This window comes from Strix uralensis, chromosome 21 (genome assembly GCF_047716275.1).
Source record: "Strix uralensis isolate ZFMK-TIS-50842 chromosome 21, bStrUra1, whole genome shotgun sequence".
Taxonomy (NCBI): Eukaryota; Metazoa; Chordata; class Aves; order Strigiformes; family Strigidae; genus Strix; species Strix uralensis.
In genome coordinates, this window is record NC_133992.1 from 3,206,166 (window position 1) to 3,224,736 (window position 18,571).

The 18,571-nt window shown below is 55.1% G+C and overlaps 1 protein-coding gene across 1 annotated transcript in view; it reads left to right on the plus strand.

Annotated features, from left to right (window-relative positions):
• Positions 1–18,571, plus strand: part of LOC141953113 (uncharacterized) — a 96,069-nt gene that overhangs the window by 61,663 nt on the left and 15,835 nt on the right. Inside the window, exons 10-30 of the mRNA XM_074891423.1 lie at positions 58–177; positions 4,816–4,854; positions 4,983–5,036; positions 5,824–5,877; positions 8,456–8,563; positions 9,290–9,343; positions 10,415–10,468; positions 10,599–10,643; positions 10,922–10,975; positions 11,316–11,360; positions 11,748–11,801; positions 11,888–11,932; positions 12,269–12,322; positions 12,738–12,782; positions 13,036–13,089; positions 13,869–13,913; positions 15,143–15,196; positions 15,651–15,758; positions 17,467–17,520; positions 17,843–17,896; positions 18,103–18,147. Of these exons, the coding sequence (XP_074747524.1) occupies positions 58–177; positions 4,816–4,854; positions 4,983–5,036; positions 5,824–5,877; positions 8,456–8,563; positions 9,290–9,343; positions 10,415–10,468; positions 10,599–10,643; positions 10,922–10,975; positions 11,316–11,360; positions 11,748–11,801; positions 11,888–11,932; positions 12,269–12,322; positions 12,738–12,782; positions 13,036–13,089; positions 13,869–13,913; positions 15,143–15,196; positions 15,651–15,758; positions 17,467–17,520; positions 17,843–17,896; positions 18,103–18,147 (1,239 nt within the window). The remainder of the gene's footprint in view (positions 1–57; positions 178–4,815; positions 4,855–4,982; positions 5,037–5,823; positions 5,878–8,455; positions 8,564–9,289; positions 9,344–10,414; positions 10,469–10,598; positions 10,644–10,921; positions 10,976–11,315; positions 11,361–11,747; positions 11,802–11,887; positions 11,933–12,268; positions 12,323–12,737; positions 12,783–13,035; positions 13,090–13,868; positions 13,914–15,142; positions 15,197–15,650; positions 15,759–17,466; positions 17,521–17,842; positions 17,897–18,102; positions 18,148–18,571) is intronic.

The following is an 18,571-nucleotide window of genomic DNA, read 5'->3' on the forward strand; positions in this document are numbered from 1 at the left end:
CCTGTGTTGAATGTTAAACCCCCAGCTGGTTTCAAGGAGCTGCTTTTGTCTTCCTAGGGGTACCCTGGAGCTGTGGGACGGACGGGCCCCCCAGGCAACCCAGGCCCTGCGGGCATCCCTGGTGTCCCCACCATTGTCCTCTGGAGGAACTCCAGGGAGGACTGGCAGATGTTCACGGTGAGTTACAGCTGCAGCGGGTGAGCACTCGGGGACCTCCACTTACACCTCCCCATCAGCTCCCGTGCAGGCGCCTCTGCTCTGCTGGGCTGAGAGCTCCACGGAAGGGATTGTGAGGGTTTGGATTCCAAACCTGTTGGGTGGAAGGACAGAGGTGGGGTAGGCAGGTGGGGGCAGAGGGAGGATGCCAAGGACAGAGGCACAGCTCGCTGGGAACGGCTCTGTGGGCAGCTGTCCTTGGGTGAAACACCCTATTTACAGTTGTGCTCACACAGCTATTCCTCTTCCCCCTGTGACTGACTGGGACATCTTGGGTCCCCATGGTCTGCACACATCTATGACCTCCCATGCCCTACCTCAGTAGGATGGGTCAGAGACGATCCAAGCCGTGCAAGAAGTAGCCCCTCTCCTGCTCTGCATTGCTGGTTACAAAGCAGTGCTCCTGTTTCCCACCATATGCCAGTTTTCTGCCATGCCCCAGCTGTGGGCTGTGGCTTTGGCTCACGAGGTTTGTGCCCATCAAGCTTCTTGCCGAAATATTTTCTCACCTGAACCCTGCTGCCGTGGGGAGCACAGGAGCGAGGATGGGACCTGCAGGGAGGCAAGAGTGCTTCAGCTGCTGCATAGCTGGATGCAAAATTCCATGCACCGCTGGAGCGATCACTGCAATGACCCAGCCAGCCTCGTCCAGGCTCCCCAACTCCTGACAGCACAGCGACTGCTGTGATTAAGCTTAATTTCAAACTCCCTCTCGAGCCTTGCCTGATCCAGGCAGGGCAATAGCTGAAAGCTTTGGGTTTCTAACTGCCTTAGGCACTTTACCAACCGGGGGTGGGGGTGGGGGCTGGAGCTGCCTGGAGCGGGGATGCTCTCTGCCTTGTGCATCTGTAATGTCGCTCTGCTGGGACTGCAGCCTGTCCAGATATCCAGTGCTTGAAGCTGACGTCAGTCAGTGTGTAAGGCAAATTGGGGTAATGGGTCAGTGAGAGGCCAGGCTCTATGTTCTGACTCTCTAAAAGCTTTAATGACCTCGGGCAGGACATTTGACTTATCTTCATTTGTTTGTGAAGAGGGGTAATGGCACCCTCTGCTCCAGGGCAAATGCCTTTAATGCTGACAAGACAATACAGTGAGGAGGACCTCTGCTCTGCCAGCACAGCAGACCCTGAGGAAGGGAGGAGGTAGGAGGTAGAGAGTGGCCCTGTGCTGGTCTGGCTCTGGGCTTGGTTTGATCGACCAGAAGCCCTTGGGCCAGACCTGCTTCTTGCATTTTTGTGTTGGATTCCTTAGAGGAGATCAAATTCCTCCTGGGAAGCTCAGGCGAGCTGATCACTGGGAGATATCTTGGTTGATCTGGAGGACCTCCATGTTCTCCTGTTCTCCTGCTGCTCTAGAGCAGGTGTTGTGCTGTTATCAGTGCTCACAAGACCCATCACAGCACGCAGTGTGGGACCAGAGTAAATGGGGATAGGAGAGAGCGAGCTGGAAATGTTGTCTGGAAGAAGCCTGCGGTGCCAGAGAGCATCTTCATGCCTGCACCAGGGTAATCACCCTCCTCCCAGGGTGTTTGGGGTAGACATCTGTGTAATCGACTCCTGTTGTCAGGGCGTGATTAAGAGCACTTCACAGGGCTGCTGACGCTCTTTGCTCTGCACACTCAGTTTGGGTTTTTTTCCCTGCCTGCATTTGGAAAGGGGCCTTGCGCTTTGTTCTTCTGCAGGCAGAAACATTTGTGCTTATGGACGTTGCCGTAGACCGTGATTTCGTGTGCCACCACCTTCAGTGCTTAGGCGTTGGGAACACTGGAGGGGGCAGACAGTCTCGTCTTCGTTTGGGAAGCTGAAGTTGGAGGGCTGCTGGAGCCCTGGCCGCAGGCTCCTGGGGGGGTTTGCGTGCTGGCACTAGGCCCGGTGCTTTTGGCAAAGTGCCGATCTCAAGGGGAAGGCTGTGTCTGGCAAGGGTGACGTGGGGCACCCAAAAGCCTTGCTGGGCTATTGTGTCTGTGGCCGTATGACCCCGGCAGTGTCGGCGGCAGCGTTTTGCTCAGCAGCAGGAAACGGGAGTGCAAAGCCGTGGGCTGGGTTTTGCTAATCTTTGTTGAGATAGCACAGGGGTGAAGAGCTGAGTGCTGGCTGCTGTGAGGATGGGGGGGCTGTCTGCTTCTGCAGCCCCCTGCAACTTACTGAGGGGCTGGAGAAATGCTGTGGCTTGGGACAGTGCTGCTTTTGTGAATGGAGTGCTTGTGATCTGGGGGCTGCAGGAGGGCATCCTGGGCTGCTGGGGTTTGTTGTTGGCTCAGCCTTTGGAAATACAAGTCAGAAGAGCCATTTCTCAGGCCAGGGAACATAATTCAGTATGATGGACTCGAAAAGTAAGGGATATCTGTGACTGTCCCAGAGCAGTTATGGCTGTTGGGATGCTCAGTAGCCTCTCCTGCTCCTTCCCACTGGAACAAGCCTTTGCTGCTCATGGGAATTGAGCAAAACCAGCTTAAAGCCACTGCGATTCTGCCCCAAGCCCCTGTCCTGCGTTTTTGTTCACAACATGTTGACAGACATTGTATTTGCCAAGAAGTTGTCTTGGTGTAACTTGAGGGGCAGAAGCTGTTGTCATCTTGTTCTGGCAGAGTTGACTTTGTAGTGGTGGAGTCCCAAAAGCCAGGGAAGGAGGAAGGAGAACTGGAGCTCCTGCTGTTATTAGGGAGTTTAATCTGCAGTGCTGGAGTCCTTTCTTTTTATCTTTCCCAATACCTTTAAAAGCAAGAAGTCAGGCTGGGAAATGAGGTCTGGTAACCTTAGAGCAAAAGAAAATATTGCTCCATGCAAAAAGGAGGCAACCTTTAGGGATTTTCTGCTACTGAAAGGTCATCAGATAACTCAGCTCTGTATAAGCGTGGCTTTATGGCCGTGGGGTGGGCTGGGGAGGGTGGTCACAGTGTGGGCTGGGGAGGGCAGCCAAGACTATGTTGCAGGGCATGACCTTCTCCTTGCAGAGCTGTCGGAAGGGTTTTCTCTGCCCTGCTCTCAGGCTGGAGTTTTACAGGAGGACAGATCCATACAGCGATCGCTCCCCATCCTCCATCCCCTCTGTTTGCTTACGATCCCTGTGCCCGTCACACCGCTCCCTGCTGACCAGAGCTGCAGCGAGCAAAGCGCCATTTCCTGCTGAAATTGCAGAAGGCAATTAATTTCTCTCCCCTCTCCTTGGCATCTGGTTCTCCGAAATATGAGTTCACGTCTCCTGTGGGACTTTTTTTTTTCCCCCTTTTTAAAAGATTGGATTTTTTTTTTTGAAGCCTGATGAAATAATATCCTGTCCCAAATGAATCTGAGTTCACTGATTCCTGAGACAAGGCAAAAGTACTGGCCATGGTCCAACCCCCCAAAAAAGTTTTTGTGAGCAGCTTTTGAGGGAAATAAGAGCTGTCTGGAGAAGAGGACATGGCCTGGCCCTGGCAGGCTGGCAAGGACTGCACCCATTCGCTTATGGTAATCAATTCAACATCAACTTGAAAGGAACAGAGATGCCTGGTGTGCCATTAGAGCTAGTTAAACGCATCCATCCATCATCTGCCCCTGAGAACCCCACTCATTATTAGAAATATTTCCATATGTTGAAAGGTCTGTGTTTATTTTCATTAATGAGTTCCTTGGCTTTTCCCCTTCTCTCTCCTCTGGTATCAGAGGATGGATCTTTGGATCAGGGGCAGGAGAGGGTTTCCCAGCACCCCCGAGGCTGAAGCCAGGGAGCACGTGGGAATCCTCCCCCTCCAGCTGCTTGGGATTGGAGTGACGAACAAGGAGGGGGCTTTTTGTAGCCACTGATACAAGCCAGGATTTGGAGGAGCTGCCTGGACAGTATGTCTGGGCTCACCATGGGAAGGAGGAGGGCAGAGGAGGAAAGGTGGGTTTTGCCTCCCGAGTGTCTGTGTTTTGTGCTGATGGGACAACAGGAAGATGGCTGGTAGTTGGAGACAGACATTGTTTTGCTTCATGGGCGTCTCCCAAAACTTGGGGAAACCTGGCTTGGAAGCGTGCAGACCCTTACGCTGGCTTTGAAATATGGTGGGATAGTGGGTTTCTTCCTCTTTGTGCTCATCTGGTGTTCTAAAAAATTGGAGGTGCATGAAAGATTTGGCTTCTAGGAGCAGTGAGGAGAAAGCCTGCTGACCATGACTGCTGGAGCATCTCCTTATCTGGGGCTTCAGATGGGGCTGGTGGGGATGAGGCTTCCCCTATGGGACAAACTGCAGTGTCGAAACAGCTGGTTTTAGTCCAACCTGGGATAAATATGACGGTGCCTGCACTCTCCAACAACATTTTTCCAACCTATCCACATGCAAAACATTTCTGGTTTCCCAAGGGGCATCCATGGGGGAGCTGAATTTCAACAAACTTCAGAAGTGGGGTCTCCATCTTCATTTGCTAACGAGGCCAGCAGTTCCTTATCTCCTACACATTGTCAGATTAAGCCTTGTCTTGTGACTTGCATACATATAGTATATAAAAAAAAATAATTTAGAGGACTGGTTCATTGCTGTGTCTTCCCAAGCAACAGGAAAAAGACTTTGAAGCCAGCAAAAAGGGATTTAGAGTTTTGTTTTTAACATTTTGCTCTTCCCCCCGTTTTCCTTTCCAGCAATCATCGTTTTACCAGCTTCTACATGCAGGCTGGCCGGTGAGTATCGCTGTTAAGCAGCTTTCTGTGGTTTGTTTTTTTCCTTGGCTTGGTCAGCTGGGTTTTCCTCTCTGCAAGCACTTTGTCAGTGAGATTTGTTTTACCAATGTTTTTTCTTTCTAATCCAGAGAAAACCTGGAGCCCCCGGGCCCCCAGGACATCCAGGGAAAACAGGAGCACCTGTAAGTAAGAAAAAGCCCCTGTGTCCCCTCCACGGCTGGGTGCTGCTTGGCCCCGCTGCCCCAATCACTTGCACAGTCCTGGGCTGCTCCAAAAAGCATCTGTTGCCCGGTGGCTTCTGGCATGCTGTAATTAAGGGCCTTGGGATTGGGTTTCAAAGAAGCCTAATGGTTTGTATGTCTGCTTCCCACCGAAACCCGAGTGATGTTTGATATCTAACTCCCTGGGCTTTGCTGGCAGATGCAGCCCCTGCCCCTCCATCTCTGCCAGCTGAACAGTGCCGGCTTATCTTCCCCAGGGCATCGGATTCCTGCCTCGTGTTTGGATAGGGACCATGTGGATCCCTCCCAGAGGCACAAGAACAAGCCAGAGAATGGCTGATGCAGTACTCGTGTGGGGCCAGCCCATGCTGGTGGGTCTGCAGCCCCATGCCCACACAGACCCCAGGGTTGATGGGTGATGCTTCTCCCCCAGCTGACCTCTGTGAACAGGGCAGCACCATGAAGCAAAAGAAATTAAGGCAAAACTCCCCATCCTGACCTCCTGTAGGGCATTAAAGCAATGGGGAACCAGATCTGTCACTGCCTCTAAAACCACCCTGGCCACAGACCCCGTGAAGATGGGCAGGGTGACAGGTGTGCTGAGGGACACAAATCCTCCCGCTCTGCCCTTCCCTTCCCAAGGCTGCCTCTGTGCATTGCTCGTTGTCCTCCACAGAGCTCAGGCTGCTCTCAGCATGAGGCAGGACGGGGGGACACATTTGTTGACTGGATCTCTTTTTGTGCGCAGGGACCCTGCGGAGATCCGGGGGAGCCGGGCGAGAAAGGCCAGCGGGGGTACACGGTGAGTGGGGGTGCTGGTGGGGACACGTGGCTGGAGGGGTGGGGTGTATGGCTTGTGGAGAGAGCCCAGTTTGGAGAGGTCAGGTGTGCCCTCAGGACTGTCGTGAGGGCCCTCGGGGACCCTGCCCCTCTTGGATCAAACCCTGGAGCACTGGGTGAGGGAGAGCTGTAACAGTCAGATTTGCTGCTGGTTTGGGAACTGTGCAAGGAAATGTGTGCCTGTCGTGGGAGGTGATGGCCTGGTCCTCTCTCTGGGGACCTTGCTGTGGCTGGCAGGGGTGGCTCTCCACAGCAGACTGGTTCCCCTGAGTCCACGCTGCAGCTCCTCTTGCCCTGTGCTTGCAGCCCCCCACTGCAGCAGGTGTGTGGGCTCAGTCACTGCTCAGAGCAGTCCCTTTGGGTGCTGGACTCTGCTGTGCCCAATGCCCTCCCAGGCAGGTGGGCACAAGTTGGCATGGTTGTCCCCTTCTGGAAACCACCCACCTCCTTCCCCCTGGCCCTGCCTGTGCTCGGCAATGGGGGGTGCTGTGTGCCATGTCCTTGTGGGACTTGGCCACCTCCCCAGGACCAAGCAAGCACAGCTGCCTGTGGGGTTTGGATGCCCCGTGGGTAAAAGGAAAGGAGAACAGATGTCCCAATCATCACTGGAGCTTTCCACCTGCTCTCCCACCCATGCTCACTGGTACTCAGCCCTCATGGGAAGAGCTGGTATACCCCGAATCTTGTCCCTCTCAACAGAACCTATGTGCAGGTGTCCTCCAGCACCCCCCTGCCTCTTGCTCGTTTGTCCTGGGCTGGGCTCATTTGTTGCTGCTGGGCTGCTCAGAAGGGACAGCAGTGTCCATCCCTGCTGCTCCTCATCTCCCTGCACACCCATCTACTGAAGCAATCACCTTACTTCAGCCCTCCAGTGTTTCCCATCCTGCATGGCAACTCCCCAGTGACCTTAACCACAGCACCCCAGTCCCCTTGGCACCCTCTCAGCAATGACCTTCCTTTCCTCCTGCAATCTTCTTTGTCATCATGTCTTCCTCTCCAAAACTGGGGTGGCTTTTCTTCTGGCTTGAGAAGAGGAGCCAAGGACAGGCTGGGCTTACATGGATCGATGCTGAAGGAGGATTTGCATGGGCTGGTTCCTGGCAGCTGTGTTAAACCTTTAAGTCCCAAAAGCTCACAGCAAAAGTTAGTCGGTATCTTGGGCAAGAAGCACAGCTACCCCATCAGGCACTGTCTGTCTGCTCTTCATCATGTGTCCTGCTGCCAGGTGTCCTGTCACACCCAGCCCCACTCCCTTGAAGCAGGGATGTACCCCAGGGATAGTATTTTACCCGCTGCCAACATCTGGAAGGCATCACTGACTGTGTTAAGCTGGTTGAGTGTAAACACTGGAGTCTGTCAGCATAGCTGAACAAAAAGGTGCCAAAGTTATTCTCTATCTTCACATAAACAGGATCTGCAAGGGGAGTCAGCAGTTTGGGGGTGGATTAGCACAGAAATGGAAAGGAGCAAATTTTTTTCACCCATCACAGTACATCTGCAAGCCTGATGTCTTTAGTTCAGGGGGCTGTGTCATGGCCACAGCCCTATCCCTGGCCCACTGTTCTCCTGCTCTGCTTTGGCATCTGCCAAAGGCTTTGCATGGCAGGTTTCCAACAGGGAAACTCAACTCGACTTTGGACTCAGCTCTTGACCAGTCTGGAGTGGTTTTTGTTAAGGTTCATGTTTCTACTAGACCTTGGCCCAAGAGGTCTTCGACGCCCATTCAGGCACCAGCAGGTCTCTACTCCCTGCTCTCACTGTCAGGGAAGACTGATCAGATGACAGCAGGGGTGAGGAAGAGAAGAAGTGATTTCATCCACCTGCACCAGCCCCTGAGCACATGGTTGGGTTGGGCTGGGTCTGCCCATGGTCTGTTTTGCATTTGGCTCATTCGCTCAGGCTCACCTGCCACAGAGCACAGCCAGAGGTGTGTCGCAGCCCAGGTTTCTTTCCTGCAAAATTCCTGTAAATAACAATAAATATTCCCCAGAGCTGGGACTGGAAGTGGAATGGGGCAAAATTCCTGGCTTTTGGGCTGGGTGCCCCAAGCATACATGGCCACTAGTGAGCATGGGGATTAATTCAGAATTGCCAGTGAACTAAGGGGTAAAAAAAACCCTGCCCCTAAGCTTTAGCTGGTGATGCCCAGTCCAGAGGATCTGCTCAGGCTCTCGCATGTGGGAAAGCATCAGAAACGGCTTTGAGCGCAAGCCTCAGAGCCAAGGAGCAGATGCAGAGGGCTTTTGCTTGGCCTCATTAACACATTGCCTCTTCCCTATCTTCCACTTTGTTTCTTGCTGTACGGCCACTGGTTGCAACTCTCCCACAGTTTCAGTTGGAGAGCCTGGGCAGATCCATGCGCCCAATGCTTGCAGTGCCTGGATGCACGAAGCTTCTCCCCCTGCCAGCCCTCCCCATCTCCTGGTGAGGTACTTGGTGTTTAGTAGGTCTGCTGCAAAGGCAGAGCTCAGTGTTTAATTTATTGATTTCATAGTGATGTGGCCTTTTTAATTTACCACGCTTGGCTTTTTTCTCCCCAGGGTGAACCCGGGCTCCAGGGCTTGCCGGGACGTGTGGGTTACCCTGGCTCGGATGGCTTCCCTGGCCTGGATGGCAAACCTGGGCTGTGGGGGCTGCCGGGAGAGCAGGTAAGCCGCGGGCAAGCAGGCAGGGCCATGGCATGGCCAGCGATGGGGTGCGGAAGCTGCAGCCTCAAGCCCCGGGCAGGAGACAAGGGGCTTCTACATGCTGCTGCTCTTTATGTTCATTTGTCTCCTTTAACTAAAATGTTCCTCCTACGCCTACAAACCCAGTCAGTCCTGGATTAGTGCCTCGAGGTTCATGTTCCCCCCCCCCAAAAAAGAGGGCTGTAGAACATCACACATGTGCGTTAAGGTGCAGCTGGGATAACCCAAGTGCTGCAGATCCTGCATTGTGTTGGTCCTGAGCACGAGGGCTGGGCTGCTCTTCTGCATCTGAACCTCCTAGTTGCTTTTACAGGAGAAAATAATGGGGGTGGGAAAGAAAGAAATTAAAGCAGTTATGGACTGCCTGGATAGCATTCAGGCTATGAAGCTGGTCACTTGGTGGTGTGACGGTCCCTACCCTTTTCCAGACCCCTGGCAGCAATCCCTGGGAAATACAGGCAATACAGCTGGGCTTGGAAGTTTTCTCAGGGGGCTTTTGGAGAATGGTGCCAGGGACTGAACCATGCTTAGAGGTTTGGGGTGCTCAGCAGCCCCCCAGGAGTCTGCACTGTGGTGGTCGTGGGCAGGAGGCAGACCTGCTGGTGGAGCGGGGCTGGAGCTGGACATGGGTGGGAGGCACTGGGGAGCCCCTCAGTGCCTGCTCTGCTCCTTCCTCCCTCTCCCCAGGGACTGCAGGGCTTCCAGGGTGACCGGGGGCTGGCTGGCGAGAAGGGAGAAGAGGTAAGTTGACTCTCACTTGCTCTGCCACAGGCACCATTCAGTACCAGCCCCAGTCCCAGCACATACACTTAGTGTGAAGCAGTAAGACCGTTTCACCAGTTTCACCAGTACTGCACCAGCAGCACCTGGTACCCACGTCCCCCCTAGCCTGTGGGCATGTGTGTGCCAGCCCAATGTTGCGTGACGGTGTGGGACGCCCTATTGCCACCCTCCAGCCATGCAGGATCTGGCTGGCAGCTGCCCTCACCCCTGTGCCTGCTCAGCCCCCAGCCGTGCCAGCACCCTGTGCTCCCAGTTGCCCCAGCCTGGGGGCTGCTACTGCGTGTTGCTGCGGTTCCAGGGGTTTGTCAGCCAGGATATAAAATTCCCATAAAAAAGTGAATGCTAGTGGTTTGTCACCCTTTTTTTTTCCTTTCCCCCTTCCCCAGTCTTTTTAAGTCAAGTGTTAGCTAAAATTTTTACAGCTGCCCAGGGTATTTTAGGCTCCTCTGAGGTCTGATTCTACTGGGGTGTTTGAAACCTGATTTCTTCTTTTTGAAACAGCAATCCCACATGGTTTATCATATATCTTTTCTGGCCTATACTTTGTCCCCTCTTGCCTGTGAGCATTATGCCAGCATCCAGATGGAGAATCTCTTGCCCTTGGGCTCAACCTCTCAGTGCTTGGGCACTCAGCACCTGCAGACACGTGAAGCTTTGCACCACTTGCACAGGCCCATGAAGATTTTCTTTTTCTTCCCCGCTGCTGCTGTGCACAGCTCAGGGCACCATGGTGTCCTCCAAGGTGATGGGCATGGCCCTGACACCCAGTGCAGCGCTGCCATGGAGACCCCTATTCCATGTCACCATTGCATGTGGCATGGTGCAGCACTAGCTTGGGACATGGGATTGGGGTGGCACTGTGCTGGGGACAAGCAGCCAGGCTGTTCTTCTGGGGCTGCCTCATTTAGCACAAGCCTGAGGGTCCCCGTCCCCCTGCATCACACTGACAGTCTTTTGGGGCACAGGAGCCATATTTTAGCTCCTGATGGTCCAGCTGGGGCTCACACATTCTTGTTGTTCCCATTTCAGGGTTTCTTGGGTGACCCTGGACCAGCTGGGGAGAAAGGAGAGAAGGGAGCAAAGGTGAGGGTGTCTGTCCTTGTTCTTTGCAGCCCTGCCTGGGTTGTGGAGGGGGTTGCCCCTTCCCTGCCACGGCCCCCCAGCCCGAGGTCATGCTCTCCTCCATCACTCAGGCTGCTCTTGGCTTTTCCAGGGAGTGAAGGGAGAAAATGGCCTGCCAGGTCCTGCTGGGCTTCACGTGAGTTAATGGGAGAGCAGGGGTGTCACATCCTGTCATGCTGGGATTGCTCCTTCCCCCCATCCCCTTTCCTGGGCTGACCCCTTTGCTTTTCTGCGATGGCTCTGAGCTCCATCCCTGGCTCCAGCCTGTGTTCACCTGGCTTTGGGCAAAGCCTTCGTGGTCTCTGTGTTTTCCCTGATCCTCCTGCAAGGGATGGGACAAAGGCAGCTGCCACCTCAGGGTGAAACCTCGGTGTGAGCACCTCGCTGATACCCCGCTCCTGGCTTCTCTCCCAGGGGATGTCGGGTCTGAAGGGTGCGACGGGCTTCCAAGGCCCCGTGGGGCCAGAGGTGAGTGGGTTTGCTTTCTCTGTGTCACCAGCCCTCCCCAAAGAGGTGCAGGAGCCTGCTGCTCCCCACTGCAAAGATAGGTCCGAGGAGGGGGGAATTGGGCTTTGCAGGTCACTGGTACCTCTTTGTGGTTCAAATCCTCCTTGCAGAGGATTTAAAAGGAAAATTTAAGTGGTTTGGTGGTGGTGGTGAATTTGGGGAGCCAGGTACCTGTTTGAAGGGACATCAAGTAGTTGATGCTTGGTGCAAAGAAAAAGGGAAGTTTGGGATGTGAAGACTAAAAGGAGAGAATCAAAGCAAAACAGGCTAGAAAAATGGCATACTTTCTCTCCTGTTCCAGGGGGAAGGTGGCTCAGTGGGTCCTCCGGGCCCTGCTGGCCCCATGGTAAGTCACAGCTTTTTGGTTCAAACTGCTGCTGAAATGCAGGTGGTGACTGGGCTGGGGGAGCTGCTGCCATCTGGCTCACAGCAAGAGCAGGGCAGGGCCACCATGGGCAGGCTGGGATGTGCCACGATGTCCAGTTTCATTCCTTGTGCTGATTTACACCTGAAAAGGATGCATCTGCTTAAAATGCAGCCTCCTGGTAGTGGGGGGAAAAATTACAAAATGACAAATGGTGTTAAAACTTGCACACACCAGTAAAGCCCCTTCAGCATCCCCACTAGGCTGGGGGGGATGTGGGTACCAGGACGTGGGTACCAGGCTGCCCCGTCCCATCTCCTCCTGCATGATGCACGTGGCCACAGGGCTGAGCATGCTCTCGCCTTGCAGGGAGAGCCAGGCCAGCCGGGGAACGTCGGATGCCGAGGCATCAATGGCTCTCAGGTGGGTCTGCCCTGGTTCCCCTCCTTTGCTATTTGGGATTTTCCAGCCACTGTGCTCACCCCGTCCTTTCTCTGCTCTCTCCCCAGGGAGAAATGGGTCCTCCTGGCTTGCCCGGCCCCCGGGGCCCCAAGGTACGTCGATGCACACCTGCACCAAGGGATGAGCAAACCCTGCAGTGATGAGGTGTTTTGGGACAGCTGGTGGGGGTGCTGGGATGGGATGGTGGCCCAAGGGTCACCCAGCCCAGAGGGGTCTCCTCCAGCTGGGCTGTGATCTCAACCCACCCCAAAATTTGCAGAGAGGCTGAGACACTGGTTGGGGGGCTCCCCTCGCACCGGTCAGCTGGGACCCCTGGAGCTCCTCAGCAGTGTGATATTTCCCAGGAGAGGTTCTCCACTGCAGGCTTTGCACAATGTGTGCAGAGATTTGATTCTAACAGCAGCTCCTTGTCCCCCACTGCTTTGCAGGGACCACAGGGCTTGCAGGGGAGACGCGGCCCCCCTGGCCCCAGGGGCACGCAGGTAAGTGGGCGCTGTCTTGGCTCGCAGCCCCCCATGTCTCCGAGGTGTGGGTCCCCATGCCACATGCTTGTTGAGCGAGGAAGGAGCTGCTGGGACTTGTCCCCCATGTGCTTTGCAAATGGACGTGAAGTCCTTGACCCTGAGGGTCTTTTATGGCCCCCCGGGAGTGGGTGGAAGTGGGCGGCTGGGAAGGGCTGTGCCCCGCGGGCAGGCTGCTGGCTGCAGCCCCTGCTCCGGGCAGGCAGTGGGGGTGAAGGGAAGGGTGAGATGATGGGGACATGGTCCCTGGGGTGTAACAGGCAGCTCCTGGGGGGGCCAGGGAGGGTTCCTATGGGCTGGGGTCTCATCTGCAGAGCAGGACAGTGAGCAGCATCCCTCTTCTGCCAAATCTCCCACCACCTTTGCTTTTCCCCAGGGTCCAGCTGGGGTGGAGGGATCCACTGGTCCCAAAGGAGACACCGTAAGAGCTTCTTGCTGGCTCACTTTGACCTTGGTGGGGATGAAGCCTGGGCTTGAGGGCTTTTCCTGGAGGGCCTGAGAGGTGGGGGGAGGCATTCCTGCCTCTGATTTTGGAGGGGACACAGGGGCAGCGCTTGCAGCAGACCTCGCAGATGAAGCCTGGAGTTTGCTGGCAGCCCCGGGGAGGGGACACGGTGGGGGTGGGTGCTCTCTGCCAAGCACAGCATGAGCTGATGCCAGCGCTCCTCTTGCAGGGCACAGACGGTGTCCCTGGGCTGAGGGGGCAGCCAGGACAGGAGGGCGCTGGGGTAAGTCCATGGGAGCAGGTGGCTGGGTGCGGGGTGCTCTCCTCCTCCCCCTCTCAGCCCCCCAGAGCACTGCGGGGGACTGTCCTGCATCCCCCCTGCCACCCCCAGCTATCCGCAGTGTTTGTGGCACAAGGGCAGGTGGGGATGATGGCCATGTCCCTGTGGCCATACTTCTCATCTCCAAACTCCAAAGCTCCTCTGACTCTGCTCCTTGCAGGGACCTTGTTTGGTTTTTTTTTCCTATGGATTTATCAGTAGAATTGCCCCAGTTCTGGCCTTGCCTACTCCTTCCCTGGTGTGCAATTAGGTGCACCCCTTTTCCCAAGGGGTTTGGGTGCTGAGCTGCCCTTTCCAAAGGGTAAGGAGGCCAGGGCAGCCTGACCTTCCTCCTGCCTGACCCACGGTGTCCCAGCTGAGCATGGCCCTTGTGCATTTGCTCCTCATGTGCTGAAACCCCGACATGCAGAGCTGAAAACTGATGCTTGCAAAAGGGATGAGGAATGCAGGGTGGGATGTGGGTGGTGCATGTTGGAGGCTAACAAGGACTTTGTCCTTGTGCTGGGGGCTGCTGTGGGGGTGCGGGCATCCCCTGGTCCCTGTTGAGGAGCAAATCCCACTGTGGCATCAGCAGCAGCAACTCTGCAGAGCTAAACTGGTGTGTCCCATTTATTGTCATCTTCCCATCCCTGTAGCGTGGGAGGGTTGTCAGCCTCCGTGAGCACATGTGATGTTTTCCTCTGTGTTTTATTTTAACTTGCATTTTGTGTCTCTCTCTGAAGGGGTTTATTGGCCTGCCAGGTTCAAAAGGCACCCAAGGAGAGCAGGTGAGTGATGGCACCCATGCCATCCCTTCTTAGGATGCAGGAGAGCTGTGTTAGAGCAGCTCAAAGCACCAGCTTCGTGTTCTTTGCCTGTGTTTGGACTTGACATTTGAATAGGTGGCAACTGCAGTTGTTTGTGAAGGCAGAGCTGCACTTGGGCTCGCCTTGCTGTAATAAGAGGAGCTTTCAGACATCACAGTGTGTCCTGCGATATTGTCTGCTCTGGGGAGGCTGTCATGGTTTAACCCCAGTCAGCAACTAAGCACCACACAGCTGCTTGCTCACTCCTCCCCCCTCCCAGTGGGATGAGGAGGAGAATCAAAAAAAAGTAAAACTTGTGAACTTGTGGGTTGAGATAAGAATGGTTTAATAACTAAAAGAAAATATAATAATAAAAGTAATAATAATAAAATATAATAATAATTGTAATGGAAAAGAATATAATCAAAAAGAGAGAGATAATTAAAACCCAAGTGATGCACAATGCAATTGCTCACCACCCGCTGACTGATGCCTGAGCAGCGATCCACCCCCCAGCCAGCTCCCCCCAGTTTCTATACTGAGCATGACGTCCTATGCTATGGAATAGCCCTTTGGCTAGTTCAGGTCAGCTCTCCTGGCCATGCTCCCTCCCAGCTTCTTGTACACCTGCTCGCTGGCAGAGCATGGGAAACCAAAAAATCCTTAACTTAGGATAAGCGCTACTTAGCAACAACTAGAACATCAGTGTGTTAGCAACATTATTCTCACATGAAATCCAAAACACAGCACTGTACCAGCTACTAGAAAGAAAATTATCCCAGCTGAAACCAGGACAGAGGCACAAGGAAAGAGCAAGTGCTGTAGCCTGTGTTAAGGAACACAGTCATGAGGACACGGTGCTCGTCATCGTTGTGCTGGTATCAGGATGGTGCAGCTGGGATGCCACCACCAGCTGTTGCAGGCATCCTACCCACCACAAATCTGGGGGTGGGATTGGCACGGGGTGCTGGGGGCACTAACAGTTTGGTGGTGAATGAACCCAGAAGCTCTGGAGCCCCCCTGCCATGAGGAGCAGATCCAGCATGTACCTGCTCCCAGCTCTGAAAGGCCCATTGGGAGGAAAGCTCTGAACTAAACTGGGTGAAACTAACTTTATTTGATGCCAAAATCAGATCACAGCATGCTTTGGTTGCAAGGAGTGACATAATGTGGTTTTCTGAGTGTACTCTCCACCTCTGCTGCTCTTGCAGGGCTGTCAAGGTCCAGGTGGAGCCAAGGGAGACCCGGGAGCCAAAGGAGACAAGGTACCATGTACCCAGGCTTGCGGGGGGAATCCTCGAGCTGCTTCCTCTTTTGTTGTTCAAACATGCTATTGTCCAGACAGGGGATGGGTTGGTGTGGATGTCCATGGCCCCAGGGGCATTTGCTTTCGGGGACTGTGAGAGCTGGGAAGCTCAGGCTGTGCTTGATCCCACCATGCTGCTGGCCCTGACCCATCCTTCCCTGCTCTGTCTTGCTTTGACTGTTTAAAAATGTTGTATTGCCCCATTGTTGGCACCCCAGGGATGCTCTCGAAGGACAGTCATGGGGTGTTCACCCAGAGTGGCCCCTTGCCAAAGGCTGGGTGTGCAGAGAGCCGGGGCAGCAAGCGATGGGCTCTCGGGGGGGTTCCTGCCCACGGGTCGGGGAGCCCTGGGCACTGGCTGTCCCTCCTGTTTGCAAGCTCTGCTGTGACATGCTGCGTCTTATTCCTCCAAGGGTCCATGTGGAGCACAAGGAGCAAAAGGGTCGCCAGGGATTCGGGGCCAGGGTGGCTTGCAGGGCTTTCCTGGACCCCGAGGAGCAGCAGGGCCCCAGGGACCAGATGTAAGTGCTGTGGCTGGTCTGGGGTGCCGCATGGTGGGATACATGTGCACCCAGTGTTATACCGTGAAGTGGGTGCTGTGGGGAGGGGACAGCCTTGGGGGATGCAGGCAGTGTGGGCAGTGCTGCCTTGCCCTGCCCCTGCCCAGGGTGAACACTCCTGCCTGCTCCTGAGCCTGGGCGATGGGCAGCGTGCCCAGCAATGCCACTGGCGCAGGCACTGCAGGTTTGCAGGGTCCCTCTCTCCCACTGCCTAATCGCAGCTCCCTTCCAGGATCCTGAGCATCTCTGCCACCCTGCACAGCCTTTTCCTCCTCCCGTGGTCTGGAGGCACTGAGCTGTCCCAGCCAAAAGCCCACCTGGCAGCAGTACTGGTATTTCTTCTCTCGTTGGGGTGGTGGGAGCTGGTGTGGGCTAAGAGAGCCCTCTAACAGCATGTCCCTCTGCACTGCTTGGACACTGCTGGCCCCTGCTCGGCCATGAGGAGCTTTGCTCAAAGCCCCCATCCTCGGGGTCGCAGGTGCCCCCAGTACCTCAGCACTTCACACCAGCAGAACTTTGACCCGGCTGCTCCAGACCCCTCCGGCTGTGTCCCCATTAAAGACCCGAAATTAGCTGGTGGGTTCAGCGATGTGAGGAGAGGGCAGCTTTAGGCAGAGGATTTCCAGCAGGTCCAAGGGCAGCCCTCCCCAGCTGCCTCTGCCCAAGCATCTTTGCAGAGTTCCTGCTGATCCCTACTCCAGGTCAGCACCCTTCACAGGTATTTTGAGAGCACAGGGCTCACAGATCGCTCTTGAACTGATGCTCATCTCCAACTCCAGCCGGGCTCTCAGCCTCCTGGAGCTCTGGAGGGCTGCCATGGCCCAGCCAGTTGCCCTGCTTCTCACCACCTATGCTGCCTGGCCCCAACCCTTGCCAGCTCCCAAGATCCAAGCACAGCAGTGCTTAAGAAGCCACAGAAACAAGGCACAATTTTCAGAGTGCTTTTACCTGCAGCATGTGCTCTGAGTGAGCTGTCAGGATAGACAAACCTAGCTGCAGATCAATATTTCTACCTGGGAATTGAAGCCAGGCTGGTCGTTTAGCAGTTTGCAGTTTCTCAGGAGAAAGAGAAGAGGGGATTATATTTTCCCACCCACCTTTCTGGTGTGCAGCATCCCCCTGCATGTGATGCCCTCCCCCTCGGAAGGGCTTTTGGGATGCCTGCCTGGATCTGCTCTCACATTCGCTCTTCAGGCTGAGAAACAAATCCTCCCACCTCTCCGAGAGATGGAGACGCAGCACGACTCATCTCGCTGCCAGGCGGTGCCTTTTCCACCCAGCCAAGCAGCGCTGCTCTCACACAGCATCAGTTTGGAGCCAGGGTCTGGGCTGTGCCTGCCCCGCTGGGGCTGCAGTCGGGCACATCAGTCCTTTAAATTGCCTTTAACTTCATCAACAGGAACCAAAAATAATCAACAGTGCTGTTTTAGGCCAAGACCAAGTTGAGCTTTTTTTTTTATGTCCAGTTTTATAATCCTGGGGGATGGGGTCCAAAGCTCGACTGGTGCCCCAGGTCACATTGCCATTTAATTAATGTCACCTCTGGCCATGCTGCCCGTGTTTCACACCAACATGAGGCAGGGGGATGGTGGCTGTGGTGGCTGGGGGAGCAACCAAAGGATCAGAGGCTGCATTTGCCCTGGCCGACTCCTCTCCTCTCTCCTGGCAGGGGGAAGAAGGCCAGATTGGCCCAGCGGGGCTGAACAGCAGCGAGGGACCCAAGGTCAGTGCCAGCGTTTGCCACTGTGTCCCACAGACTGCCCTCATCCTCGTGTGGAGGGCAGGGATGCAGCCACCCTGCCTGTGAGCTCCAGCATAGGTCCCAGCACCCAGGGGACAGCACCGCCGTGCCCCCCTGGGGAGGGTCCCCAGCCTCTTGGCCCCCACCCTGCGTGTGCCATCCCTGCGCCCACTACAGCCATGCACTGACCTGCCAATGTGGCGGCAGCTGGATGAGTCCCCTCGGTGCTCACCGGAGCGGAGGAGCTGGGGGAGACCTGCAGGGTTGCCAAAAATGACTTTGTTTCCCTCTGTGTGAATTTTAGGGAGGCCGAGGACCTGATGGCCCAAAGGGAACCCCAGGACCACGGGGAGCCCGGGTAACTAATGGGGTGCTGGTACTTGGAGCTGAATCTTGGAGCATCTTTGGCTGTGGGAGATTGAAACAACCCTGGAGACCCCTCGCTGGGGGGCTTGGGATGTGCTGGGGCTGAGCCATGGCAGATTTGAGCAGCAGCTTTGCCTCCAAATTGGCAGTTTTACAGCTGGCAGAAGGATGCTTTTCTTAATGCTTGCTGTTTTCCAGGGCCGCGTGGGTCAGCGTGGGCTGGTCGGCATCCCTGGGCTGCCCGTAAGTAGCAGATGACCCACGTCCCCATGCTGGCGTGTGGTGCCATCAGCTCTGGAATGGGGAAGCCAGGCCTCAGGGAGCAGCATCTTGGGAGGGTCAGACTCCACTTGGGAATTTGCAAAGGATAATTTCAGGATGAGAAGCTCAGGCTTTTGCACATTGCATGAAGCGTTTTGACAAACCTGCCCAACACCACAACTTCCGTCTTAACCCTGAGCATAGAAAATTCAGGAAATAACTTTTTAAGAAAACTCTGTTATTTAGAGTCGTGTTTGGTGACGGAGCCAGGAATAAATAGCTGGGGCAGGAGGGGAAAAAACATGATTGAGGTGTTCACGGTGGGAACGGGTTTCCTCCCACATTCATGTTATTTCCCAGCAATTGCATCCAAAGGTGGGATGGAGCAGGGAGGAGCTGCAGGAGC